General features: G+C 49.6%; 11 protein-coding genes across 11 annotated transcripts; 6 read left to right on the forward strand and 5 right to left on the reverse strand.

Annotated features, from left to right (window-relative positions):
- Positions 1-711: 711 nt before the first annotated feature.
- On the reverse strand, positions 712-2,248 carry CI109_100593 (uncharacterized protein; the record flags this gene model as incomplete). The annotated part of the gene is made up of 11 exons (XM_032004646.2): positions 712-817; positions 901-988; positions 1,046-1,139; positions 1,212-1,292; positions 1,370-1,465; positions 1,532-1,600; positions 1,659-1,729; positions 1,803-1,864; positions 1,940-2,047; positions 2,171-2,176; positions 2,241-2,248. 11 exons carry the CDS (start codon positions 2,246-2,248, stop codon positions 712-714), a joined length of 789 nt encoding a protein of 262 aa, XP_031861124.2.
- Positions 2,249-2,730: 482 nt separating this feature from the next.
- On the forward strand, positions 2,731-4,102 carry CI109_100594 (uncharacterized protein; the record flags this gene model as incomplete). The annotated part of the gene is made up of 9 exons (XM_065966816.1): positions 2,731-2,753; positions 2,817-2,847; positions 3,000-3,119; positions 3,184-3,265; positions 3,332-3,418; positions 3,472-3,540; positions 3,613-3,737; positions 3,801-3,866; positions 3,923-4,102. The coding sequence occupies 9 exons, from the start codon at positions 2,731-2,733 to the stop codon at positions 4,100-4,102; spliced, it is 783 nt and encodes a 260-aa protein (XP_065822888.1).
- Positions 4,103-4,367: 265 nt separating this feature from the next.
- On the forward strand, positions 4,368-5,958 carry CI109_100595 (uncharacterized protein; the record flags this gene model as incomplete). The annotated part of the gene is made up of 5 exons (XM_032004644.1): positions 4,368-4,412; positions 4,468-4,785; positions 5,031-5,357; positions 5,549-5,715; positions 5,832-5,958. The coding sequence occupies 5 exons, from the start codon at positions 4,368-4,370 to the stop codon at positions 5,956-5,958; spliced, it is 984 nt and encodes a 327-aa protein (XP_031861122.1).
- Positions 5,959-6,970: 1,012 nt separating this feature from the next.
- CI109_100596 (uncharacterized protein) lies at positions 6,971-9,043 on the forward strand (the record flags this gene model as incomplete). The annotated part of the gene is made up of 5 exons (XM_032004643.1): positions 6,971-7,006; positions 7,088-7,120; positions 7,215-7,358; positions 7,418-7,918; positions 7,991-9,043. The coding sequence occupies 5 exons, from the start codon at positions 6,971-6,973 to the stop codon at positions 9,041-9,043; spliced, it is 1,767 nt and encodes a 588-aa protein (XP_031861121.1).
- Positions 9,044-9,286: 243 nt separating this feature from the next.
- Positions 9,287-10,058, reverse strand: CI109_100597 (uncharacterized protein; the record flags this gene model as incomplete). The annotated part of the gene is made up of 3 exons (XM_032004642.2): positions 9,287-9,397; positions 9,485-9,691; positions 10,032-10,058. 3 exons carry the CDS (start codon positions 10,056-10,058, stop codon positions 9,287-9,289), a joined length of 345 nt encoding a protein of 114 aa, XP_031861120.2.
- Positions 10,059-10,890: 832 nt separating this feature from the next.
- On the forward strand, positions 10,891-11,549 carry CI109_100598 (uncharacterized protein; the record flags this gene model as incomplete). The annotated part of the gene is made up of 2 exons (XM_032004641.1): positions 10,891-11,095; positions 11,422-11,549. 2 exons carry the CDS (start codon positions 10,891-10,893, stop codon positions 11,547-11,549), a joined length of 333 nt encoding a protein of 110 aa, XP_031861119.1.
- Positions 11,550-11,950: 401 nt separating this feature from the next.
- On the reverse strand, positions 11,951-14,833 carry CI109_100599 (uncharacterized protein; the record flags this gene model as incomplete). The annotated part of the gene is made up of 3 exons (XM_032004640.1): positions 11,951-12,017; positions 12,093-12,784; positions 12,857-14,833. 3 exons carry the CDS (start codon positions 14,831-14,833, stop codon positions 11,951-11,953), a joined length of 2,736 nt encoding a protein of 911 aa, XP_031861118.1.
- Positions 14,834-15,146: 313 nt separating this feature from the next.
- CI109_100600 (uncharacterized protein) lies at positions 15,147-15,979 on the forward strand (the record flags this gene model as incomplete). Its single annotated transcript, XM_032004639.1, has 3 exons — positions 15,147-15,626; positions 15,709-15,868; positions 15,930-15,979. 3 exons carry the CDS (start codon positions 15,147-15,149, stop codon positions 15,977-15,979), a joined length of 690 nt encoding a protein of 229 aa, XP_031861117.1.
- A 129-nt stretch (positions 15,980-16,108) lies between these two features.
- On the reverse strand, positions 16,109-19,558 carry CI109_100601 (uncharacterized protein; the record flags this gene model as incomplete). The annotated part of the gene is made up of 11 exons (XM_032004638.2): positions 16,109-16,696; positions 16,752-16,893; positions 16,950-17,193; positions 17,244-17,309; positions 17,361-17,386; positions 17,442-17,548; positions 17,608-17,709; positions 17,763-17,804; positions 17,872-18,078; positions 18,136-18,761; positions 18,823-19,558. The coding sequence occupies 11 exons, from the start codon at positions 19,556-19,558 to the stop codon at positions 16,109-16,111; spliced, it is 2,886 nt and encodes a 961-aa protein (XP_031861116.2).
- Positions 19,559-20,028: 470 nt separating this feature from the next.
- Positions 20,029-22,797, forward strand: CI109_100602 (uncharacterized protein; the record flags this gene model as incomplete). The annotated part of the gene is made up of 6 exons (XM_032004637.1): positions 20,029-20,582; positions 20,635-21,121; positions 21,177-22,049; positions 22,108-22,535; positions 22,594-22,668; positions 22,731-22,797. 6 exons carry the CDS (start codon positions 20,029-20,031, stop codon positions 22,795-22,797), a joined length of 2,484 nt encoding a protein of 827 aa, XP_031861115.1.
- Positions 22,798-23,602: 805 nt separating this feature from the next.
- On the reverse strand, positions 23,603-26,216 carry CI109_100603 (uncharacterized protein; the record flags this gene model as incomplete). Its single annotated transcript, XM_032004636.1, has 8 exons — positions 23,603-23,795; positions 23,877-24,387; positions 24,456-24,612; positions 24,728-24,840; positions 24,895-25,064; positions 25,183-25,570; positions 25,734-25,930; positions 26,059-26,216. 8 exons carry the CDS (start codon positions 26,214-26,216, stop codon positions 23,603-23,605), a joined length of 1,887 nt encoding a protein of 628 aa, XP_031861114.1.
- Positions 26,217-27,840: the final 1,624 nt, after the last annotated feature.

The following is a 27,840-nucleotide window of genomic DNA, read 5'->3' on the forward strand; positions in this document are numbered from 1 at the left end:
TGAGAGGTATTGTATCTGATACACAATCATCAGTCGTCTTGCCAAGTCAAGTCACGTCACGTCAGAAAACATCAACAGATATCATGTTTACTTGAGAAAACCTTTCAGATTAGCATCCGTATCGATCAACAACCCGTTCCTCGCGTTCACATGCCCAATGCCCAGTCCTACCCTTAGTGAACAATGGTTTGGTCCAAAGCCTTCGGCACGTCGGCAGGAATACAATGTGAGCCGGGGTGGGTGGGGAGAAGATAATTGTGTATGACACACAGACCCCTCGATAATCGGAGAAAAAGAGGTAGAGAGGACACTCTGATGTCCCCTTTTCTCACCCGCTCGGAACTCTTTAGTACCTTTTTGGTGACGTGGGTGGTCAGCGAGTCAGTGAGCGATTCGATCAATATGTGTGTATACAAAGACTCGAGGGTAACACTTGGAGCTCTCTCTGTGATCATATGGTGGTTGGGAATGAAGTGAATAATCAACTGGAGGAGCGCGATGTGTTCGTGTTTATTGCGGTTTCATACTATCCGCGTGCCTGGTTACTTCTTGCGAGGTGGTCATGACCGCATGTGCAGTTGTAAGCCTTGTACCATGATTCAACACCTCGCGTGTGCGCAAAATATTCCAGACCTCGCTCATATATGAATATGCTGACCTGCATCGAGACAAAAATTACAACAACGACCCATAAGTCCACTCCTTTTCTCGCTAAGGTCCATAGATAGACAACTCTCTCATCTCTTCCAACACTCCCTCCACCTGAGTATCCAATGCTCCGTTGGCGTAGTCATCTCGAATGCTGTCCGCAAAGTATCTGTTTGAATCGTACACCAGGGCGCACATAGGTCAACACATGCCATGTATATCGAAAGCGGGAAAGAGAGATTCATGACTAACCTTTGCACACCCGAGAGCTTCTCGTATCCTTCTTCGGCAAATCGCAACTGACATCGAATCATAGCTTCAAAAGATGGGTCGAGATAGGCTATACGTAGAGTCAGCTTCCTGCCAAACACAACAGAGCGACCAGCTGAGGACTAACGAATACGAAGGTCGACGAGAAGAGGCAATTCAGTAATGAGTTGATCGTTGAGGAGGTTGAAGATATCCCGAGCTTCATCATGCTCTTGTTGAGCCTATTTCATGTCCCGGAATGTTGTTAGCTATAAGATCGCATCATACATTCCTTTTGTTGCCCATTGACTCACCCTCGGGAGTTTGGTGGTATCGTCGGCAGGCTTCTCCACGAGCTTCTTGACCTTCGCACGAGCAGAATCGTAATCCATCATCTATCGTGTGAAAAGCGTCAGCATATTATCTCTTATCAAGAGAAAGCTGTCTTTTTGTAGAGTAGAAATAAAAGTACCTTGTGTTCTCTCTTCGTGATAGCAGCATTGATATTGGCGTAGTAGCTGTTCATCTTTCCTATAGGTTCGAGCACAGTAGCACGGTAGGGAGCATCCTACAAACAAACAGGGTTAGCGAGACGTTTCCTGCGAAGCATGAGCTTGAGGCAGCGCAAGCTCACCAAATCTCTGATGACATTCGCATCCAGCTCATCTACAGCGGATTTGTACGCATGTCCGGACATGGCACCCTATGTACAGGTCAAGCGTTAGCTGCATGTCCCGAATTTGGGGTAATAAATAGCTCACGTCACTAGTTCGGTCTGTAGAGTAGAACAAAGCGATAGTCTCTGCGATTCGTGCTTGAGATGAGGCCATCGCTGAACAAAAGGTCATGTATCAGCTCTGGATGCATAACGCAGTCGTCCTGCGACGTAGTGCAACGACACTTACATCGCATTGAATCGAGATACGTCTTTGCTTCCTTTTGCAAGTTGTTTGTCTCCTTCTCCATCCTACATGCAGTGACACGCGCGATCCGCATAAGCTCATAATAACACTCCTTCCCTCACTGAGGTCATTCTACTTACACCTTGAATCGTCCCTCTTCCTCTGCGAATTCCCGGTCGATTGTACGTTCCACTTGACCGGTCTTCTGCATGATGGTGGTTCCCGCCCGCGAGGCGGCTTTCTTGAGTCTGAGCAGGAGTGAGGATGTCAGCGTTGCACATGATCAATCGGTGAATGGCTGTGGGTAGTATGGCTCTGGAAGGGGCACTCGAGGGCTGGGAAGAAGGGCGAGAGTGAATGGGAGAACGTACCCTCCCCTGTGAAGAAAGGTAGGTTGTCAGCTAAACGGTCCACAGGTTTAGGTTTGTACTGGAGACCTACCAAGACATCTTGCGTGTATAGTCCTCGAGAGTTGGATAGGTAAGCTGGTGCGAGTATGGACCGTGAATTAGAACACCAACATCAACATGACCAGACCACGACTGCGTCTTCAATCATCCAAGCACTCACATCGCGGCTCACACAGCCGAAAGCGGGGCTCGGCCGGTCATTGAACTCGTGGAACTATTACGTCAGCAATCATGGGATCAAAAGCGAGTTGGGAGAAAGTGTTAAAATATCAGTGTCAAGATATTAAGTGGGCCCCTCAATCATTGTCCGCTCGCGCGTCGATGTCGCATCGTGAGCGTTGTTGAGAGCAAGGACGTTCAAGGTAGTTGCTGATATCATTGAACAAGAAACGCTCTTCCTTCTATAGATTAGAACAGTTCTACAAGTCGCAACGATATAGCAGGAGATTGTCACTAGCAAGGGAGCCATCAAAACGTCTTAGAAGCGCCAAACCAACCGCCCCAATCACCCATCACTCGTCATGTCCCGTTCATCTTATGACCGGTGAGCAACAAAGCAAGGAGGATTTACGTCAAGGACTAGTGGCTGACATCGCACCTATCGCAGATACCTCACGGTCTTCTCGCCCGAAGGAAGAGTAAGTCACCACCTCTCACTAAAGAAGCGAGTCCTCGTATACGCAAAGTTCCGTTAGCTGACCGAACGCTTGTATCTGTTGTGTTCACGCATAGCTGTACCAAGTCGGTGAGTGCAGCTATCTTTCGCAGCTACCTTGTGTTGTCAATGTAGCTAACTCTCCCATTCTCATCTTCAGAATACGCATTTAAAGCTATCTCAGGAGCAGGTATCACCGCCATTGCTATCCGAGGCAAGGACACCTCTGTCGTCATCACTCAACGGAAAGTGCCTGTAAGTGACTGTACTCTTCTGACTCACAACAATATTCACATTTCCCTATTGTTCATCTTTGCAGGACAAGCTCCTCGATCCCGAGACCATCACCCACCTCTTTCAAATCACCCCTACTATTGGTTGTGTCATGACAGGTTTGATCGGTACGTTCACTTGTCTTAATCGCATAGCACCTAAGAAGAACGCTCATGAGTTTTACTTCGATGTAGCCGACGCTCGTGCTCAAGTCCAACGAACAAGATCAGAAGCTGCTTCATTCCGATACAAATACGGCTACGAGATCACACCCGAAGCTTGTAAGCTGGGTCGTTCGAGCGAATCACCAAATTTAGCTGACCATAAAACATAGTGGCCAAGCGAATGGCGAACATCAACCAGGTTTACACCCAGCGAGCGGGTATGAGACCTCTTGGTATCTGTGAGTGGGCATCATACCTGGCGACATTTCTGTCGACACAGATGAACAGCTGCTGATTTCACTCCTACTTAGCTATGATCCTCATTGGCCCCGATGACGAGACAGGTCCTCAAGTGTTCAAGCTTGATCCAGCAGGATACTTTACAGGGTACAAGGCGACGGCGTCAGGACAGAAGCAGACAGAGGCTACGAACTATGTGCGTGGCTGTCGTCTGCGCTGAGCCGAATAAGAAAGCTGATAATGTGTCCCCTTCATACAGCTCGAGAAGCGATGGAAGACGATGGAGGCGGACAAGACCACCCTGGATCGAGCGGGCGCCATCGAGGTGAGCTAGCCGTCGCTGAGGCGGAGACGCAAAGCTTATGTTATCATTCTGTATAGCTCGCCATTGAGACTCTCTCATCGGTCTGCGCAACAGATTTCAAGGCATCCGAAATAGAGATTGGAATCTCATCAACTTCATCAGACGAGAAGCACCCAGATGGTGCAGGTGGGAGATTTAGACAGATGAACGAAGAAGAACGAGGAGACTGGTTGGTCCGTGTGGGTGAGAAGGATTAGTAGAAGTATTTGTGTCGATAGGTCATCATGCATCACATGTGTATACGCCGGTGGTATTTTCAGATAGTCCTCCATGCATTAGGGAATCATGATAGTGAACAAGTTGCGATGTGCTGAACAAGTCAAATCGTCGGAGGAACGCGTAACCGGAGATTGTGAAACAGTCCGATGCACCATAACCCAAAAGTCGGGACGAAGCGTTGATCTTGCTTATATATTATTTACTTCCAACACATCTACGTACTCTGATTCCATCAAAAACACCATGGCGTCTCTTGGTCGATCATCACGGCGAGCAGTCGATGCTCTGGTAGGTTATGCTTGCTCCTATGCGATCATCTACTGATGCATGGTCACCGTTGTAGCTCTGCCCATCATGTACATCCCTCCGATCTGCTCCGGTCCAACGACCATTCAGACCTACCTTCACCGTCCACCCTTCCATCGCCAGACAGACTGTACGAGCCCGATTCGCCTCCACGTCATCGACCAGTAATGATGGCTCAGCATCGACCACGACGGTGCCGCCACCACCTCCACTAGGAGGAGATGCAGCTGCAGCTGCAGCTGTAAGACGCATGAATGCTGATCAGGCCAGGAAGGCTTTGGAGGCGAGTAGACAGAGGATGTATAATGAGAGAGGGAAGAAGAGTAGGAGTGTGGTCATGTACTCGATAGGTACCGTGAGTGCTTGCGGGAGATTGTCTTTCCGCGCGATCAGAGAGGATTGTAGTACACCATTCATCATTGCTACACACTCCCCTCCCCCTGCTTGTTTCAGTACTGGACGTTGTGTCCGGCTACCCTTTCTTCGGTGGATCCGCTTAGTGCAACAATGGCGATCGAGCCCCTCCTCCATCGTCGTCTCACAGATCGATGACACCTGTTTTCGGCGACTTTATGCTGACTTTTCTCCGCTCGTCTCCAGATGGTCATCGCCCTCGGCGCCACTTACGCCGCTGTCCCCCTTTATCGAGCTTTCTGCTCAGCGACAGGCTTTGGTGGAACACCCATGACCGATCCTACACGTTTCACTCCCGATCGACTATACACGACTCCAGAATCTCGCGATCGAAAACGAATCACAGTCCATTTCGAAGCCACCGCCGCTGATACCTTACCGTGGAAATTCGAGCCACAACAGAGGAGTGTCAAGGTTTTACCGGGCGAGACGGCGTTGGCTTTTTACACGGCTAAGAACATGGGAGATAAAGATTTGATTGGGATCGCAACGTATAATATGACACCGGAAAAAGTGAGTTCGCCCCCATCCACTTCGTCTCCTGTTGGTCACAGGGCCACAATGTCGATCGGTTGCGAGACAATGAGCCAGAACAATTGGAAACTGGAGTCAGGGAAATGAGGCCCCGAGCAGTGGTCATATTGGTGTTCAGCATGGAGTAGATGAAATCGTTCCGCTCAGCAAGGCTAATACACCGCTCCCAGATCGCACCGTACTTTGCCAAGGTCGAGTGCTTTTGTTTCGAAGAACAAAAGATCCGAGCTGGAGAAGAGGTCGACCTCCCCGTGTTCTTCTTTATCGACAGAGACATCATGGATGAGATGTCATTGAACAATTTGGATGATGTTGTGTTGAGTTACACGTTCTTCAAGTGAGTAGAGTTGTGGTCGGAACTGCCGTTCCGTTCGATTGCACCGTAACACCTCTTCAATGGCGATTTCCCGAGTCTGTGTTCTGACAGCTTGTATCTCTTTCTCCGCACGGCAGAGCTCGACGTAACGAACAGGGTCATCTTGTTCCCGACGCATCGGAGGAAGTCATCCAGAAATCACAAGGATTCGAAAACTATGAATTGGCAAAGAAAGAGCACAAGCTCTCCCCCCCTCCAAGCTAGGGCTAGCTGGAGCTATGACAATAGAGTCAAACAGAAATCCCCGCTCATTTGTTCCGCATTTAACAGCATTTAACAGCATTTATCTATGGCAGGAAGGGAAGGGAAGGGAAGTGGTGTTTCACTATATTAATTATGCATGTACCCACATGCGTGCATGGATGCATGGGTTATCTAGGTATCTGCGCATCTGGCTACCCTGTCATAGGCGGAACTTCCAAGGTGTGGTGCATTTGGACTCCACTACCCAGTGTGTTGTATGAAAGCTGTTTCGGAGATCGGGAATACTGGTTGCGCAGCCCAGAATGATAGGTGTGGTTGTGTGATTGTATGTGTGTGTGTGTGTGTGTGTGTGTGTGTATTTTTATTCCCCACGTAACACCTCGGGGTTAAATTTAGCACTGGATGGTATAAAGAGAACCACCACTTAAACTACTCAGCCCGTCTTTTCATTGTTATTCTTGTCCATCACCACTCTTTTTCCGTCTCATATCTCTTATCACTATCGGCGGTCACTCTCATCACCATCTTCTGTCACTGTGACTGCAACTGCGTTTATTCATACACTTCCTTGAGCATCTTATTACTGCATCAACAACAAGCATAAGAAACACCTGACACAGAACCACACCCTCCACCACCGTACCCTCGGCTCTCGATCACACCTCGGGCAAAGGTCTATCACCCTTCAGAATTACCGGAAGGAGGATCTCGGCGTGACCCGACGACCCAAGTACAAGAACAACGAATAACGAACACACAGACCACCACCACCCCTTCATCCCTCCATCCAATCTTCATCCTATCTCTGTGCATAGCATCTACCAAGCAAAAAGGAGAGCATAGACGTACACACATACAATCCACTCTCACAACACATAACCACTGCCTCTCATCAATCATTCGGCCGAGCACGACATCATTGGGAACAAATTCACTCGCACCAGAAGCATTCCGCAACAACATATCATTTAACGCATTTCAGCATCTCATCACCAATTAATACAGATACAATATGGGTAGGAAAAAGATTGAAATCAGACCTCTGGTCGTGAGTTTGTATTCCACAATCTGGCCATATCGTTATTTTGATAGGCTCCCTCGCTGACGGTTGTTTTTACAATGATGACAGGACGAGCGAAATCGTAATGTCACTTTTCTCAAAGTGAGTATACCACACATCCCACACCTTTAGCCATCGTGCCTCTGGTTGCATCTACCGTGGATCAGTCGCTGACTTGGATAACTCTCTCTCTCAGCGAAAGGCAGGTCTCATGAAGAAAGCGTGGGAATTGTCGGTCCTTTGCGCAGCAGATGTCTCCATCATCATCTTTTCTGCTGCAGGAAAAGCCTACGAATTTTCCAGTCAGGACTTGGATGGAGAGATTGAACGATACCACGAGGTGAGCTCGACGTCCATTTGTTAACAATTTGGATGACAAACTGATCGATCCATGCATAGTATGAGGGGATGATCGAACGACGACGAGCACCCGAGTTCGCTGCGATGGCACTTGCTGGTGAAGATGAGGATGATGACGAAGATGATATCGGACCTCGTCGTGGCGCTGTCAGTAACAAAAAGGGAGCTGCATCAGCTGCACAAAACGGCGGCGCTGCTGCCCCTCCGCGAAGTTTGAAGGGAAAAGAATCGTTCAAGGCTCGAACGGTCACACACGGGCACGGAGACAGGAATGGACATGGGAAGGGAAAGAAGAGCAAGAGCAAGGGACATGGAAAGTCAAAAGACAGAGATAGAAGCTCAAGCGAGAAGAGGACCTTTATCGATGGAATCTTGAGCGACGAGAGCAGTAGTGATGATGATGGAGAAGAAGACGAAGGACGAGGGGAGTCGAGCCTCAGAAGAAGAAGGGATGATGTCGACGATATGGAGAGAGAGCGCGGAGATCGTAGGAGAGAAAGAGGGATGCATAGAGAGGCAGAGAATTCTTACTCGAGCTCGGTGAGTGTGCTCCTATTGAGCTCTAGAGGTGTTTTAAATGATGCTGATACTTTTTGGTGCGAATCTGTTCAGGACAAGATGATGGCCGGTCTACATTATGCACTCAACATGCATCAAGTTCCAGGGCAACCGCCCTCGGGTTCTGGCGACTACGCCGCTCAAATGCAACACCGTCAAGAAGCCTATGACCAATCGGAAGGCTCTTATGGTCAAAACACCTTGATGCCCCACCTGCCTCGACAACCCCCTGATGCGATATCGTACCGAACGTCAAGTGCGCCAACATTGCCTTTGGGAGTATCGACGCCCCATCTTTCGGCTTCGTCACCATATCCTCCCTCGCAAGGGTCTTCATCTGCGATGAACTACTACGGACAGTCCTTTCCGAATCAAGGACACCAGCATTCATTTCAGGCCCAACGGCAACAACAACAACAACAGTCCTTTCAGCAACACTCGAACGGAGCTTATGTCCCCGCCTCCTCCGCCGTTCCACCCACACCAACCGGACATCCAGTAGATGGCATGCCGATGCAGTGGGATCAGGGACTTCTCACTCGATATGCCGAATATCAACTCCAGCAGAACCATCAAAAACAACAGAGACTGCTCTTGGAAAGACAACGACAGCAGTTGGCTGATATGGGTGTCCCTGTCGATCAGAGAAGTCTGCTAGACGACATTTTCGGCGGTGTCGGTGGTGGTGGTCGAGCGAACAGCGCATCTGCTTCTGCCGGAGCGGGAGCCGGTGCCGCTACTGGATCCTCAAGCCATGATATGACCAGTGGACTCCCTGATACAGGTTCTGTCGCTGGAGGAGAAACGTCTGGCGAGTTCATCTGGCCTCTGGCGAATGGACACCACAATAGTGCAGCTGGTGCGGCTGGAGGAGGAGGAGGATCAGATGGGGAACGGTACGATATACCAGAATCGAATAGCCGGGCATTGAGACGCGGCGAAGGAGGGGACATGGAATGGGGGGACGGGGGTATGGAAGATGAGAGACATGGTCTAAGTTTGCCAAGCCCGGTGTCAAACGGGACTGGTGAAGTGCAAAGGACTAAAGGGAGAGGGAGGGAAGGGGTGGACGATAGAGGAGCTGCGAAGAAGGTCAGAGTTATATGAAGGTGATGGTGTAGCTATAGTGCAATTGTAGTTGAATGGACAATGTGCTTTGTTTGTAAGGAGAAGGGCGCGAAGCAAGATTGCAACAGCATTGGTCTGACGAGTATGTATAACGTATGATATAGGATATGATTCACAGACGGGCCCTGTAATTGTCAACAGCAATAGTGCAAGATGATTCGGTAGTACAAGTGATGGCGAGCGAGAGTGTGGTTATGCTATGAATGGTAGACGGGAATGACATTAAGGATGAAGGACGAAAACTACATCGTCTTCGTCATCACTATCCTCTTCTTCTTCTTCGTCGTCATCGTTCGAAGAATCATCGAACATGGATGAAGAAGGTCTGGTGGTCTACAGGAAGTCTTACACATCAATTGTCATGTTTGATGGGGGAAGTAGAAGGGTGGTTAGGAGGATATAAGTTAGACATCCACTTACCACACTTTCATATCCGTATTGGACCTCATGACCACCGCCGTCTGCGTCTAGGGACGAGACAGTACTGACAAAACTGCCCGAGCTTCTTGTTGAATTATTCCCACTTTGTATTCTCTTGCCTTCGTCAATCGCTCCGATATTGAAAGATTTCATAGCCCGATCAAGATCTTTCAACTTCCTTTTCGTGATAATCCGCCGTCCTCTGCCCTGTACATGGGTTTCTGTCTGGGCGCCATGATGTTCTACTACATATGAAGGGTTGATACTGCTTTCAGAGTTATCATTGTTGCTTTCGCTTTGAAAGGAAGTTGGAGAAGGAGGAAGGATTGAGAGAGGTATACCATCGTAATGCGTGACAGAGCGTTTTCGTTTCGAAAATGTAGACTGGGCGGTTAGAGTTGATAAAGTAGGTAACTATATCGAACCATCGAATCCAGCGAAGAAGGATCAGCCAGCCATACTCTGAGCGACTTGTGGAAATACACCTATAGGCGTAGTAGGAGTGGTCGGTCGGAGTATGGGGCAGAATGTGTAAAGCGAGACTTACATGGACAGTGGTTGATTGACTTTGCATTTGCCCTCGTTCTGCCACTTTGCCAGTTCGAGCTTCGTCCAACAGATATGTTACAATCCGAATCAAAGTCGGTCTTGAAGAAGCGATAGCGTACAGAACATGTTCTAATTGGAATGATCTCGTCTCACACACATGACGTGATTGATGATTTTGTGTGGAGAGACTACAGGTGATAATAGCGGAGGTCATTTATTTCGTGGCTCGACGTAAAAGTAGGAGTGCGATACAATTTTTCAAAACGTCGTTACGCTTGATGTTTTCTATATGAAGTTCGCTGCAGGGATGAACAATTAGTTGAGCTCGCTCATGATGATGATGAACAGTGCTGCATACAGATATGGATATCTAAATCGATCGCATCGATCACATCAATCACCACTCGATCAGACTGCTGTGCGCGTGTGGCGACATCACCATCTATTCAAAGGGTCTCTGTGTGGGTGTCGCTGACTCAAATCTGACTGTCAACCGGATATGTTTATTGTATCTCATCCACCGGACTAACTGTCAGAGGTTGTCCGGCCCCCTCATATACATACCTTCATCGTCTGCATACGAGTTTGACAGCAACAAACCAGAAATCGTTCTATCTAATTATCGTCTGAACGCGTTTGATCATTTGCCACACACAGAATCACGTGACGTTCTACCAACTTTTCGTTTTGCGTTTTGCTCTCCACCCTTGTTGAACCACCTACCAACAATTTGTATCGATATCTCGCTTTACCTATTCATACGATCCTACAAGAACATAAGACCAGATTTTACATCCACAAAACCTCTTCTCACACCACACATTTGAATCCACTCCCTTCTTCTTCAATCACTTACCATGGCCAAATCTATTCGATCCAAAGCCAAGATGGCTTCGCGAGCTCGAAAGAGGCAGACATCTCATTACGGTATTACCGAGGCTGCCAGAACGCAAAGATTATCAGACAAGTTGTTGGGAAAGAGTAAGAAGGAGGGTGAAGACGCTACTGAGGAGACAGAGGAGGCAGCTGTTGAAGGCGAGGGCGAGGACGCCAAGATGGAGGGTGAGTGATAGTCTTTGCTTGTCGGATTGTTGGATGTTTTGTCACACAAGTACCTTCCCGGCGTCTTGGATGAGCCGTTTCGTTCTCTTCTCTCTACGACTTACGCAACCTCGGCTGTAATCTCTCTCCAACGCTCCTTAGATTAGCGCGCACAGTCCACTGGTGTTGTAGATCCTCACAGAGCTGCCTTACCTACTTCACATCCACCTCTATTGTCCTTACCACCTGCTCTATCTTGTTCAACTTGCCTTATCACGTACTGTTGTCTGGATAATTCAATTCGATCTCGCACACGTTGCTGACCCTCGCCTCGTTGTTGTTCCCAGAAACACCCAAGAAGATCTCCACCTCCGGACCTAAAGATTCCGGTCGAATCAAATGGCGATTGGCGAGGGGTATGCCCGCGAAACCTAAACGAGGTGTGATGGGAGGAAAGAACACCCGAAGACGATGAGCTACGCGTGTGTGCAGTGCGCTTAGTGTGGAGTGGAAGATGATCATAGCTTCGTGGACTGAGTGATGGGTAGTGTGAGGTTCCTCAGAATATGGAAAGCTGGACATCTTCTCCGAGGGTGACTAGACGGAGTTGGAGATGAGGTAGGGGACCAGATTGTTGTATGATAGATTTCTGGAGATTTATACCCTTATGCCATTCATTCTGCTATCTTACGCCAGGATAGATCAGAACCGTACCCGAATCTGATCGGCAAGTGGCCAGAGGGCCAGACTGCATCACAAAGCGGGAAGCGAGGCAGACAATTGCAATTGGGATACTGCGCTATCAACTGCATTGTGGTGTTGACGCACACAAGCTCTAATGTAATGTATGATCTAGATGCTTGACCCAACACTCGCTCAAACCGTGTTCTTCAACTCGTCCAACAGCTCTTGCAATCGTTCCCACTCCTTCTCCCCTTCGAATCTGAAAGAAAGAACAGATGAAACATTAGCGCTGTCCAGACATTGAGAGTTACCACGAGACATTCGTCAGACTTACGATTCCCTGGTCCTGCCCATAAAAGTTCTGACGAGACCTTTGGCAGCAAACTTCCAATCGCCCTTCTTCCTCTTTGTAGTACCCTCTGCCTCCTCCCTCTTTTCCACTTGAGCTTTAGCCTTCGGTCCTAGGACACTCATCACCGCGACCAAGTCTTCCAACTCTGTCACAGCCTCTCTCCATTTCTCGACGTCTCGTTCAACTTTTTCGTCAGAGACAACACCACATCGATATGCTCTTGTATAATCTTCCAAAGCCCCTTCCCAATCTTCTTTCCATCTCAACAATCTTCCGTGAGCTCGCCATACTCGAGGCGAATCCGAAATCCGAGGTAAGATCGTTACGTCGAACAATCTCTCTACGATTGGTAATAGACCAAAGCCCTCATTGGAGGTGTTCGGGACAGCCTTCTCGCCATTCTCACCGGCTTCAGCGAGAGAGAAATCGTCACGAGTAACGCTATCGACAAGTTTGTCCAGGACATCAGGATCAACAGCGAGAATGGGATCTTTCGTCGCGATCTCTTCGATGACTCGAGTCATCGCTCGGGCCGCTTCGGATAGCTCGCCGACGTCAATGGCTACGATCATGTAGTTCTGCCACATTCGCCAGTTGGCATAAGCATATCGAAGTCCGTTACGAAGTGCGCGGAAGGCAAGTCGTTTGTTGTCGTACGATACAGAAGGGGCGTCCTGTTGTGGTTCGAAGATTATATTAGCATTTTGAAAAGTGCTACCTTGGGATGGACAACACCTGACACTCACCTGACCACCTCCTGTCGCAGTACCTTCACCAACTTCACCCAAACGCAAATACACCGCCGCAAGGTTGTTCCACCCCTCTGCATCGTCGTCTTCCACACCGACCTGTCTTCTGAACGCATCCTTTGCTTCTGGCCATCGTTCCAACCTCACCAAACAGACACCGAGTGTGAACCACGCTCTGGCGTAAAGTGGGTTGATATCCAATGCCGCTCTGAAACAGGGGATAGCTTCTTCGTACTCCTTGCCGCCGACTCGTAACGATCCCAAAGATCGCATCGCTCTTGACGAGGTGTGAGAGGAGACTTCCCACGCTTTCGTATAGTGTTCGATGGCGGTATTTCTCGCTGCGACCGGATCTTTCATAGCTTCGTCTCCGTTCAACGCCAGATCACCTAACAAACACCACAATTTCGCCTCTCTGGCAGCTGTAAATTTTGCTCTTCTCGGTTCCGTCAGACTCGCTCGTCCTAAAGTTGGAACCAGATCCGATTCGATCTTCTTGCCTTCCAACAAGTCCTTGACGATCGTTTCGGCCTCTTGATCTCTTTCCATTCGCTGTAAACACAAAACGGCGTCTTCCCACATTTCGAGCCGAGTAAAGATCTCTAAAGCACTTCGAGACACACCGACGGTCAAGAATCGTTTGGCGAGTTCTCGTTCCATCTCCCATTTGGACGGTAAGGGCAATTGGTGGAAGTACCTCAATCGTTCTTTGGTGCTAGAATCGCTGGTGGGCATCTGCTCGATCAAAGCTTGTAATTGGAGCGTGGAACGTTCGACTGTCCTGGACCGAGAAGCTTCGAGTCGAGATCGAAGTAAGAGACCGGTCGTGTGGGTCGACCAATTCTGAGGATGAGATAACACACGAGCAAGGAAAGGCATCATCTGAGATGCGGTGAGACCGGATTCAGGCGCGTTGTTGTGTTGTGCCAAGCACAAGGAGAGGAGTAGGGACTGATCGAGAGGATGTAAAGGTGGTTGGTCGGCTGGGTCAAGATGGGCTAGTCTCGAGTCGGCATTCGACGTCGTTGGGTCGGTGGATTTGGTAAATTGTGTTTCTTCGAGTAGAGTATCGTCATTGAGAAGAATACTCTCAGGTAGAGCAGCAGTAGAAGTCGAAGACTCGGCCGTCTTGTCAGTCACTGGATCGACTTGCTTTGTTCCCCCTTCCGCTTCTCGTTTTCTAGACTCTGCAAGGAGCACCAGCTGACTGTGCGCATCCACTTGATACTTTGTCTTCTTTCCCAGCGCACCTGTCAATTCGAATTCCAGACCACTCGCTCGAGACGCTGCCAAAAACTCCTGATTGGCCTGTTTCTCCTGTCCCATCGCATGGTGTAATAGTCCTATCTCGAGGTGGATCGTGGCGACGAGATCCTGGTCGGCGGAAGCGGTCGGATTTTCCAACAGCGCTTTGATACTGTCGAGGAGGTCTGAAGGGGGGGAGACGGGTTCATCAAGCAGGGATAGATGGACGAGATGTAGTCGTAGAAGCCATAGTGGAAGGGTGGGTAATGAATCTTTCGGCAGGGAGAGGAAAAGTCTTCGAGCGAGGAGGAAGAGCGATGGTTGAGAAGAGAGATGATAAGCTGGTTCACCACCTAGTGTGAGGAAAGGTAATGAGGCGGCATTGAGATCGTCTGGAGTCTTCGCGGAGGATGGTAAGATATCGAGAGGGGTGAAGTCGAGGTCAGGTCCAGTCCAGTTGACCTGAACAAAAGAGTGTAGCAGGGCGATAGCGACAATCAGCCGTGTCACTGGTTCGACACTTTCTTGACTCCCTTGAGGCTCAGAAGTAACGAGTTCATCGAGCAACGATGGAGTTGTAGCGATCACAGCCTGTGCTTCGGAAGAAGTGAGGATTGATTTGAATTCCGCCTCGGCGAGCTGAGAAGCTAGCTCATTCACTCTGGAAGGACCAGCTTCAGAGTTTGTCGAGGGCGTTCCTCGCAAGATAGACCATTCCAAGTTACTCATTTTGCTCTTGTTGTCGATGGTATAGCAGGTCCAGCACTGTACATGTATAAAAGAGTTGTGCTTATTAACGCTTCAACATTTGTCCAAAGCTAGTTGCTCGAACTTTTGTGTGGTCCCGGAGATGTGATTCAATCTCCGTTTCACTGTGTCCGGCATCTCATTCCGTTGATTAGCGATACGTCACCGTCCTACATCTCATCGACCGGACCCGGACTCATTCGCATCTCTTTCGCTTTCTTCTTCTTCTTCTTCTTCCATATCTTCACTCCTCCCTCCGTCTACTCTATCCCTACTCATCGAGCAGCCCTTCAACATGTCATTCCGAACTACCTTCCTCCCGTCTTTGCTCCATGCTCGACCATCCCCTATCTCATGTTCTCGTCGATCTTTACACACACCAGCATCTTTCCTACGAGCACGAGAAGCTGCCAAACGAGGTGATTCTCCCATAATCGCCATTGCTCGACAGGCTCCATCTCGATCACAATCTTCGCGATTCTCACCTCTCGGTCTAGGAATCGCCGCATCGATCGCATTGACAGGATTTGGTCTATTCAACCCTTCCAGACAAACACGTTGTGAAGCACTCTACTCTTCATCTCCCGCATCACCCGTTGGTACTTCGACTATCGGTTCTTCTGGAGACAGTACAGAAGGGACTGCGCCAGGAAGCATATTGAGCGTGTACGAGTTGAGTTTCGGTGCGGTCTGTGGGATCTGTGCGGGGGTTTTTGTGAAAAAGGGTGCAAAGGCAATCGCGTTCTTGTTGGGTGGTGTTTTCGTTCTGCTTCAGGTGAGTCACAATCCCCAATTCAGTATGATCAGTGGGTTTTGTTTGCGCAGGTGATCGAGCTGACGCTGTCCCCCTCACACAGTACATGTCTAGCAAGTCGTACATATCTGTAGACTGGGCTAGGTTGTCAAACAAGTACGAAACAGCTTTCGGTGGCAAGACGCCGACCGGGAAATATAACGGTCCTACCATCGGAGGCGTTTGGAACAGGATTGTGGACTTTTTGACTGCAAACTTCCAACGTGAGTGGGCGTGCCCTTTCACATAATCTGCTCCGGAGCTGATTGTAAGTTGCTCTGACAGAACGAGCGAGCTTCATGGCTGGTTTGGCATTGGGTCTTCGATTGGGTTAAACGTATCATAAAGCAATCTATACTGTATCCCTATTTCATGTGAACATATTCAAACAATCATGCAATGCATTACATTCAACAGTGTACCGTCCTTTCATGTCTATGGCATAATCTCTATGACATAAATTCCTATGCGATCTCAACTGCCCAGTCGTACACCACCCCAACGCCCGGGTTTTTGATCTTCAATTCGCTAGCTCCGCCTTCCTTCTTACCTGAACTGCTCACTCCATCTGTCCACTTCCATTCGACCTCCTCCCCTCTCACCTTCACACTCTTGGGCTTGCTCTTCAATCCCAATACTACAATCTCTTCCACCTTGACATGACCAATGGATTGAGCCCAAGAGTTACCCTCAGGGTCGTACGGTGCGACGCCCTTCTCAACCACCTCTCCAGCGGGATGAACATTCGTCGATCGAAGTACGCCAGACTCAAAGCTGAACTTCTTCCAAATGTATTCACCCTTCTGATGAGCGAATGTCACTCCATCATCAAGGTAGAGTTGTCCGCTCGCACTGCCCTGTTTGGAAAGCGCAATAACGAGGGTGAAAGGGTCTTGCCACATGAGGGGGGAAGACCGTCTCACTCGTGCTCGAATGGGGAGGATGGACCCTCCTTGGACGAGAAGGGGGAAAGTTTCGAGAGGGGTGTGCAAGGTGAGAGTTTGGTGAGCTGAAGCGGGATACAATCTATGCGTAAAGTAGTCATAGTATGGCTGGGGATGCGATGTCAGCACCATAGTCCGTTCAGGATGCAAGGGAAAGACGCACCTGTGCGTCAGAAATATACACCTGGGTGGTGGTCGCGCCTTCGGTGGTGACGGGCTTGACCAATAGTCCAGATTCGCCGACGTAGTATTGGTCATCGACGCTGAAGCCTTGGTTGTCCTCAGGGAACACCGCATATTGAGGTCTACGTGACCCGTCAGCACGAGCCGCTGGACCGTGCAAGCCCAACTGGTAGCTCACCTCATGATCGGCAAACCTCTCAAGCTCGCGTCGTGGAAAGCGTTATACCACACGGGCAGCAAGGTATATCTCAACCTAATGATATCCCTCAAGTATCCCCTGAAAGGCTCATCAGAGAGGTAAGGTTCTCGTCGCTTTGTGTCGATGTGAGCGTGTGCTCGGAAGAAAGGCATGAAAGCGCCGGCCTGGTACCATCGGACAAGAAGTTCGGGTGTGGGGTTACCGAAGAAGCCACCAACGTCGGCTATGTCTCGAGTCAGCAGATACACCGTAATAGTGCGATCGAGGACTCACCTCCGCTGAAGACCATTCCAGCGATGTTGTTAGACAGCAACATGGCAGTTTCGCCAGCGAGATGTTCTGTGCAGTGTCAGCTTGATATTGGTGAACACAAGTGTGAAGTGAACTTACCCCAGTCGCCCATATTGTCACCGGTCCTATACAAAAAACGTCAATTGCTATGCCTGACAATCAAGAGCACAAAACACTTACCAGATGGCCCCGTACCTATGGGAACCGGCAAAGAATGATCGAGAGAGGACGAATGGTCTCTTCGCTGGATCCTCTCGAGCGATCAGAGCTTGAGAAGTTTGGTTGTGCTATACCCGAGAATGATTTAGCGTTGAATCCATTGCCAAGATATGCAACTCAGACTTACAAACATCATTCCGTTGATGTTGTGCACATCTCGGTGCTCCCATCCTCCAGCATGAAGGTTGTCACGAGGCATGCTGATCTCGGGACCGTCAAACACGGAAGGCTACACAGCTCAATCAGCTCCGCTTTCTGCGCGATGTTCGCAATATAACATACCTCATTCATGTCGTTCCAAATGAAGAGCGCGTTCGTCGATTCCTTAATTGATGAAGAGCAATCTTTTCAGCTCGCCATAAAATGAGCGCATAACAGTTAGTTGACTCACCTTCCAAGTTTTGAGGTCAAACATCTTGGTCCACCAAGCCCAACTGTTCTCATTGAAGAAATCGACCCAGACACTGCTTCCAGTCCAACACCAACCCTCAAAGTTGGTTCCATCGGCCTTTTTGATCAACACGTCCAAGTCCTTTGCATCCGAATAGATACGGAACGAATCGGTTCGCTTGATGTGAGGGTCTACGATGGCGACCATCTGCAGAAATTATGAGTCGTCAGTCGAAAATTGCATGTTGGAACATGGTCTGCTCACCTTTCTACCCTTGCTCGCTACTGCGTCTAGCATTCTCACAGGATCAGGGAAGAACTTGGCATTCCAGTCAAAGTACCTATGCTCATCGGCATACTCGATATCAAGCCAAGTCACGTCCAGAGGGATGTCCGCTTCATCGAATCGTCTGTCGACCTCCAAAACATCTTCCTCGTCATTGTAGTTCCATCGACATTGGTGGTATGCTGTGGACCACTGTGGTGGAAGGGGTGTGGGACCGGTAAGAACGGCATATTGCTCGAAAAGTTGCTCCGGCTTGGGACCGGGTAAGAGCAGGACGTCGAGGATACCTGATTCCGAGACCCAGTGAGTCCTGACAGCGTCAGAGTCGTGTCGCACATCGACCCAGGTCTCTGATGCGACGAGGTTGAGCACTCCAACTGAATGCGATTTGGAGTGTGCGTGGAGTAAAGGGATAGCTCCGTAAAGTGACATGGGCGAATCGGCGAGGTACTCGAAGATATCAACGTTGAAGAGACGATATGGCTCCGTATAGTATGCCTTGGGTCCGGTGGTGTCAGGCAAAGAAAGAGGAGAGGCGTGCTCGGGGAGACCGTAGACGTGCTCAACGCCAGGGAAAGTCAGGTCGAGTGAGAAACCCTCGGGTCCTAACAGTGACTGTAATCAGCTACTGACCTGCAAGGGAATTACAATGTCGGGGGAGCTTACCCTTTGGCTTGGAATCAGTCCACTGTTTCCACTTCTCTTGGAACATGTCGGCATCACTTTCTTCGAACCAGCTCCTGTCCATCTCTCCTCCTTTCAGGACCATCTGTTCACCTTCTCCACCTACATTCTCCTCAATCTTCTCGATCTCCTTCACTCGGAAATGTTCCATGTGGAACAGGCTTCGCTCATTGAACACGATCTCGGGTTTACCTTTTCGTAGCTGGGTGATCTTCAGCGGGGAGTGGGCGATCTCTAGACTGAGGTGAGAGGACGATGGACCGTAAGTGATTACGCTTTTTCCGGAAGAGGATTTCAGCGTGGCAGCTGAGGATGTCGCCGGGTTGGGAGTGAGCAATGCCCATTTTGCAGTTTCGTTGTACCTCTTGAAAGGTGTAGTGGATCCAACTTCGTCGACTCGAACTCGAACTATACCATCTCCTTCCGCCAGAACATCCACACGTAGCTCGAACCGGACAGAAGGGTAAAGTTCAGACCTCAATGGCCAAGTCCAAGACCCGCCTTCGTTAGTGACTGCGACGGGGTCAGAGAGCGAATACGGCGAGTGGAATGTACCCTGAGGAGCACTTTCTTGTCGACCGGCAAGAGACCGTAATCGTCGACAGAACGAAGTCTGAGCGCACTCCTTGAAATCCTCGCGCTTGACCGCTAAGGTGAAAGGTAGTAGAAGTAATAAGGGTGCGACGAATGCGAGCAGCATGGTGGATGAGCACCGCATTTTGAGGTCGAGCTTGTGGAATTGGCCTGGCTATTCAAGAGCCAATACAGCCGACGAGTGAGATATCGAGATAGGTCTTCCTGCAAGCTCACGTCCGGGATATCGTCTCTTGATGCAGTTCCAGACGTGACGGAGATAGGGGGAATGGATGTGGGGAAGCAAAGTGCGGGGAAATCAACCCTCCCTACTAAATTATAATCCCGGTTAAAATACCGAAGGTGTGGCATCTCGTTACATTTGCCACCGGAAGTGTTCTTGATGAATCGGCCGGAACCGCGTAAGTGACAGAGCTTAATGGTGGCTTCGATCTTTAGATTATTTCCATTACACTCGCATCGATCCATTCTCGATCTATTATCATTAAAACATCTATATAGAGAAGAGCAACCCTTCTATCGATTGTGGTCTCTTTACTCTCCAATCACTTTTTGGCCACCCTCTTTTACGCTATCCTTCCCCCTCGATCCATCATGTCGCTCCGAGCGATCTCCTTACGGAGATTACCTCGATATTCACAAACCTTAAGTCGACCACTTATCGCTACTCGATCTTACGCCACCCCATCTCAATCACCTAAGCCTTCACGCAACCCTCCTCCTCCATCAGGACTCGAGTCTCTCTTCGGTGGTAGTGGCAAGCAAGGAACGACAGTTGCTCCTAAACCTGCTGGTGTAGAACCACCTGCCGGTCCTTCATTACCCAAGAAGCCCGATGTCGGTCTTCCGGGTCTTGAGGGCGAGGAAAACCGACCTGAAGATCAGAACGAGCCCAAAGATGAGGGTATGTCGAGGAAGAAGTTGAGCGAGTTTGGCGGTCGTGCCGGCAAGAAGGTCGGAACTGGCGGTAGCGGCGGCGGCAATGGCGGGAACGGAGGAGGTGCTGGTGGACCAGGTGGACTTCCAGGTGGAGGTTTCGGTGGTATGACCCCCAATCAACTGTTGTTGGCTGCGCTCAGTACATACGCTCTTTGGAGCTTGACTCAGCCAGACGATGTCAGGACCAAGGAGATTACCTGGCAAGAATTGTGAGTGCTCTCCTCCGATCGTCGATCGAGCCGTGTTGACATGACATAACAGCCGAAACTCGCTCCTTGCTCGAGGTCTCGTGTCCTCCCTCGAGGTGGTCAACCGAAGCAAGGTCCGAGTACACTTGCATAACCCTCTTCAAGGCAACCAGCCCGCTCCCAACGCCACCGGTGTTTCCAACCTTCCTTCCCCATCTCACGGTCCCGCACCTTATCAATTCACCATCGGTTCCCTCGAAGCTTTCGAGTCTCTCCTCATTTCCACTCAAGACGAGCTCGGCATTCCTGCAGCTGAGCGATTACCTGTCTCGTACAGAGAGGAGATCTCCACCTTCCAGACTGCCATGCACTTTGCTCCTACGCTTCTGATCGCTGGTCTTTTGCTCTGGATGGCTAGACGAGGTGGATCGGCGATGAGCGGTGGTGGACCCGGTGGCGGCATATTTGGTGTTGGCAAGAGTAGAGCCAAGATGTTCAACAAGGATGAGGAGGTCAAGGTCAGGTTCAAGGATGTTGCTGGTATGGACGAGGCCAAGGAGGTGAGTTGAGCCGCACTTAGTCCAGAAATGCAATGAGCTGACGTAGAATTTTTAGGAAATCATGGAATTCGTCAAATTCTTGAAGGAACCCCAAAAGTACGAGAAGCTCGGTGCCAAGATCCCTCGAGGTGCCATTCTTTCCGGTCCTCCTGGTACCGGTAAGACCTTGCTTGCCAAGGCTACTGCTGGTGAAGCCGGTGTTCCTTTCCTCTCTGTATCCGGTTCCGAGTTCGTCGAGATGTTCGTTGGTGTCGGTCCCTCTCGAGTTCGAGATCTTTTCGCCAACGCGAAGAAGAACGCACCCTGTATCATCTTCGTCGATGAAATCGATGCTATCGGTAAATCACGAGGAAAGGGTGGTAGTTTCGGCGGCAACGACGAGCGAGAATCGACACTTAACCAGTTGTTGGTCGAGATGGATGGTTTCGGTACCAACGAGCATGTCGTTGTTTTGGCCGGTACCAACAGAGCGGATGTTCTTGACAGTGCTTTGATGCGACCGGGTCGATTCGACAGACATATCGCTATCGACCGACCTGACATTGGTGGCCGACGACAAATCTTTGGCGTTCACCTCAAACCCCTTACCCTTTCTACCGAGATCAAGTCTGAGATCATCGCTGAGAAGCTCGCTCTTCTCACACCCGGTTTCTCAGGTGCCGATATTGCCAACGTCTGTAATGAGGCCGCTTTGAGAGCAGCTCGACGGGGTGGTGACTCAGTCACCGAGGAGGACTTCGATGGAGCCATTGAGCGTGTCATTGCTGGTTTGGAGAGGAAGTCGAGAGTGCTTGGAAAGGATGAGAAAAAGACGGTGGCTTACCATGAAGCTGGTCATGCCGTCTGTGGATGGTTCTTGGAGCACGCCGATCCTTTGTTGAAGGTGTCCATCATTCCCCGTGGTGTCGGTGCATTGGGTTACGCTCAGGTGAGTTTGAAACCACTTGACATTGCTAGGATGCCTTGGCTGATCTTTGTACTTTCAGTACCTGCCCAAGGAGCGATTCCTCTTCTCTACACAACAGCTTACCGACCGAATGTGTATGACCCTTGGTGGTCGAGTTTCTGAGGAGATCTTCTTCGGAAGAATAACTACCGGAGCCCAGGACGACTTGCAAAAGATCACCAAGATGGCCTTCGAGGTTTGCGCCAATTACGGTATGAACCCCGAGATCGGACCGATCTCTTATGGTGGTCGGGATCAGCAAGGAGAGGGTTTCCAGAAACCTTTCTCAGAAGCTACTGCCGAGGCGTTGGACAAGGCTGTTAGGAAGATGGTGATGGATGCCCATCAGAGAACAACAGAGCTGTTGACTTCTCACAAGGGCGATGTTGAGAAGGTTGCTAGGCTTCTATTAGAGAAGGAGGTGATCACCCGAGAGGACATGAGGATGTTGCTTGGCCCCAGACCATTGTGAGTATGCTCTCAAATCCTGATGGAGGGCAAATACTGATGCAGATCATCTTCGCAGCGAGAACAAGGATGAGATGGACCACTACATCGAGGCCCAATTGGACAGAAAGAAGGGCGACGACAAGCCTGCTGCGTGAGTGGACGTGTCAACTGCTTTTGTATGAAATCACCAGCTGACCTTGTTCCGTGCTTTAGACAACCACCTACCGAATCAGACGGACCTACACCCGCTTTGGCATTCAAGGAAGTTGATTTGAAGTAGATAAAATAGTAAAATCACCTCTCACCATACATTGATTCCCAGTTTCCTGTTACAGTACTCTTGCATTCATTTCAGTCCGGATTGGTGCACATGGTCAATATGTAGTCTAACGCAATGCATTCGTATTTGCATCGATGCGGGTCCCGGATTGGTCCATATCATCGGTTTCAGAGTTTGGTGGGTTGCAAGGGGTGTGACTGTGACTGTTTGCGATGGCCGTGATTCTATTGATCGTAATCTTGCAGTTCGCGAGATAAGCCAAATGCCCTTCTTGGTGTGGGTGGGACCAACTCTCGCTGGGTACAATGTTGTCCAACCGTCTGATGACTCTGTAGAGGGGGCCGAGCATCGAAGCCGTCTCGAGGCGTAGATGCCGAGGAGTAGACTGGCGGCATGGTCACTCTTCTGCTCGACGTCGATCTCAGAGTCGGGTGTATGATCCTAGCGTTTAACCTAAACACACAAGTCCTATGTCAGTCAAGGCATAAATAGCCTTGTGGCGGTCAGAGAGTGGTGGTCGAGAGGATGACAGGACGACATCATCACTTCGGAACGAGCTTAGCGTGGTACGGTATAGCACCAGAGCAAGCGGTCCAGATGTGAAGTAGTGAGCGGATACTGCATATCATAATTCAGACTATAATTCTACAGTATATATTCAACATCCTAAGAAGCTACACCTTGACCTATTTTGATACGCACAAAAGACCTACAAACAAGAAACTACACTACTAACATGTCACATTCACCTTCCCCTACCGCTATCCTCTTAGGCTCCCTCTTGTACTAGTCGATGCACACAGGTCTAGTGGAACCTCTCAATTTCTGTCCTTTCACCCTCAACACCTTCAAGCTTGTAGAGCGGCTCGAGGTACGCATCCTTCCTGAAGAAGATGTATCGCTTGATGAACCACGGCAACCAAGTCTTGGCTTGGTATTTGGCAAAGACAGGGACGGGGACGGCGAAGACGTAATCGAGTTCTTCGAGTGTTCGTCGACTATACAAGAAATATACCAAAAATTGTCAGTTTCGGTATTTCAACAAAGATGTGTGGGAAAGAAGGAAACGTTGTACTCACGCAGTCTCTGGTACGAGGAAGAAACACATCACCCAAGCCAAGATATTGGTCCCCGCATAGAAGTAGAATGCACCTGGTGCTCCGAATTTTGCCAACATACTTGGGAATGTGAGACCAAGTACCGCCGACCACATATTGTTCTGTTGAACGGCCCATGACATTCCGATCTCTCGATGGGTGAGAGGGTACGATTCAGCCGCATAGACGAAGGGAACGGGTCCCATACCGGGAGAATAGAACGCGGTGAAGAGATAGACGGCCAAAGCGATGATGGGGACTCGAGCACTGTTGCTTTCGTCCATGTAGAACATTGATCCGGCCCAGAATAGACAGAGCGACATGGCAGGGAATGTACAGGTGAGAAGGTTTCGTCGGCCGAAAGTGTCGATTGTCCAGATGGCGGGGAAAGCGAAGATGGTGTTGACCAAACCGAATCCGAACGAAGCAAGTAGACACTGCTTGGGACTGTATCCTGCTTCGGCGAAGATCGTAGACGAGTAGAAAGACATGACTGTGTGAGAAAGACGGCGCGGTCAGCCAACCCGCAACAACCATAATAGTCGGAAAGATGCCACTCACTGTTGATACCACAGAGCTGCTGCGAAATCATGATGGACCAACTGGCCAAGTTGGCCCTTCTAAGTCGAGGCTGGACGAAGAGATCTCTGAATCGTGAAAAGTAGGTAGTACCTCGGAAGGCTTCGCGTTCCTCTTCAAGTTGACAATGAGCGTAGAACTGTGTTCGCAATATGGAGGTCAGTGACTGCCATATCATACTCTCGTGTGCGTGTGTGACGCCGACGTAATGAGTTGCGAGACGTCATTGCACCACTACCATCACCACCACTCACCATATCTCGTGCAGCTTGAAGTTCAGACTTTCTCAATCGACAGAAAGATCGGAATGCCTTTGCGTATCGGTTTTTCTTCATCAACCACCTCGGAGATTCAGGAGCAAACCAAACTGAATTGAGGAGCATCAGTAGCTTGTCCAGACCGTTCTGAGGTGGTCACTCACTCAAAACAAGCATAGGAACAGCAGGAGCAAATGCGGCGCCCAACTGAAACCGCCAGGCGAGCCGTCCAATATTCATAAAGACTAGGTTGGAACAGAAACCGAAGAAGATACCAAAAGCGACTAGCAATTGAAAGCTCATCGTGAGTGCACCTCTAATGGCTGCAGGAGCACTGCGAGACGAAGAGGAACGGATCAGGAGAACGTAGAAGGAGAAGATGGGGAAGGAGAATGGAAGAGAAAAAAAAGGTCAGCTTCCGTATTTCCCGAGACCCTTTCCGCGCCACTCACGTTTCAGAAGTCATAATCGGGATAGTTGTAATCTTCATACCCATACCGAAACCCAACAGGACACGACAGATGAATAATTCCCACCAGTTCCGAGTAAAGGCTTGACCGAGAACGGGGAAGACGCAAAACAAGCCGGTGAAGAAGATCGTTCCTCTTCGTCCGATGTAGTAGTTGATAGGGTCGGTAAGCATCGCAGAGACGGCTCCGACGGTGATGGAAGGTGCAGAGTTGACCATGCCGACCAACCAAGTATTGTGTTCGATACCGAATTCTTGGGGGAAGGAGAGGTTCGCTCCGTTCGCTCCGGTGTTGTCCCATCCTTGAATAGCACTTCCGAGAGAACAAACGACGACGAGGAAGTAGAGGGCGGTGGTCTGATCCCATTTGTCTATGTATGCACAGTCCTTTTGTCAGCGACATACCTCTTGACAAGCCAGACGCGAACAATGTGAACGAGGTGCGAAGAGAAGGATAGGGAAAGTGCCACATGTGTCATTGCAGATCTTCAAACCTCCACCCCGCCCCAGTCAGTGGCAAAGTTATGTACTCACTTGTCCTCTCGCGCCTCAACCAGTAACGATCATCCTCGGTCAACTCTGCGATAGTTTCGTACTCGTTGGGTTTCTGAGATACGAGTGCTGCTCTTCGGAAAAGATCGCGTTTGTCGTCAAATCCTTGTTCGATACAGAATCGATCTGCCATATCGAGGATTCTCTCTTTCGACAAGCCGTGTAAGGGATTTTGAATCCTGGTAGGCAGATAATCGTCCTTACGTCAGTCTAATTCATGCCAGTACTCGTACTGCTGCGACAGGGTGATAGCCGAGAGCCGACCCACACACAAACACACATACACAGAGGGATGTACTGTACTCACTTGGCACTGACGTTACGATTCCTCGCAACTACATGTTCACGATGGTTGCCCTCGATATCTTCGAGGTGGTCGACTTCGCCATTGTACTTCTCTGGCTTGCCGTGCTTACTAGCTGGGAGGGAGTGATCGCTCCCTGATGAAGGAGGGACAATAGACATGGCTGGAGGTCGCACTCAACGGTGTATGGGTGTACTACCTATAGTTGACAGTGTGCTGTCTGAAGGGGATGCAGTTGAGAATGTGGGCGTGTTTGTTTGTTGAAGGAGGGGACATGCATGTCCATTCTCTTCTTGACTAATCATCCTATATACCTTTTTGACAACAACATGACGGTTCATACCGGCACAACAACCTCCGGACTCCGATCCGAGCCTGTCCATCCTTTCCTTCCGTCGACGGAGGGCAGAACGGCAACAAGCTTAAGCTGTTTGGCTTTGCTTCGGCCTATACGAGGGAGGAAAAGCTTAGATTGCGGACAATTTGCGGATTCGGACATGGGATACAAAGGTTGACGTGAGTGGCGGCGTCATACTCTTGATCACCTGTCTCACACCAGTAGACTTCCTTTCTTCTCCTTTCGTCTCACACGATCGAAGGGTCGAAGGGGATGTGATGTTTTGCCGCCAAGCAAGGCTAAATAACGTGTGCCAACTGCCGCGCGGATTCCCCATAGTTAAGGCTGTAGTGCCCCGGATGGATCCCCACAAGCCACAACGTCATAATTGGGCTCACACCCCTGAGCTAATACAAAAGCGGATTAGATTGTGAATTGACCGGGGGTGTACTGTACTGTACAATCGAATTGACCGTCATGAACATATGAATTATGCGCACTGACTGAAATCGTCCTTGTCTATGTATGTGTGCATGGGTGCGTGCATCGCCACCCATCGATCGACACCCACCGACGCATCGGTTCACCACTCGCAGTAACTTGCCTCGCATCACACATAATACGGAGACGGAAATAGCAACCGTGCATCGGTCTTTCCAGTCGCATCGCAACGTTCCTTCGTGTCTAAAAACAGAGGTATCCACCTATGCACGACTATCTGCACCTAGTCGTCGGTAAATCGCGGCCGAACCAAGGAAGCCCAGACCACACTGATTATTGATCGTGCAGGCACATCTCTTACAAGTCATCTGATCAACACCAATAGCTAGATCAGAATGGCACGGTCTACACCGCACGCCAAAAGGAGAAAGAAAGGAGCATTAATTCCTTCCGTTCAATACTTCACATCCCAGCAAAGACTGTACCTCGTTCGACTATAGGAGAGAGGAGAGGGAGGACAGGTCCAATCCCGTTGTATAATTGAGCAATCTAATCCCGCCGGCCGAGACTCTTGGATGCTTGTGATAATACGTAAGTTCAAGCACATACGACTATGAAGAAGACGTGGACCTTTCTCGGACAATGAGCGGTGCTTCCAAGGTTAATTGATTAAGCTTGAACGTCTGCTGTCTGTGTAATCTGCTGACACTTTCCACCCCGAAGGGTGTCTTTCGGATATACAAAGACACTTTGTCGATGTCGCTATACTAACTGCATCGGTCATAGGAATGTGATGTGTGCGCGGACATGACACTAGTACGCGTTCCAAACAACGTGCAATGAGCGTGTCTGCTTTCTCGCTGAATTGTCGGAGAATGACAAGAAGAATAGCGTTCGGCATCTGGCTGAGTTGATCATGTATTGTCACTGGTATTCGGACCGTATGTGCGGATACATGTTGGAGTGACCATATATATAAAAGCTAGTGACTGGAATCTCTTCCCAAC

This window comes from Kwoniella shandongensis, chromosome 1 (genome assembly GCF_008629635.2).
Source record: "Kwoniella shandongensis chromosome 1, complete sequence".
NCBI lineage: Eukaryota > Fungi > Basidiomycota > Tremellomycetes > Tremellales > Cryptococcaceae > Kwoniella > Kwoniella shandongensis.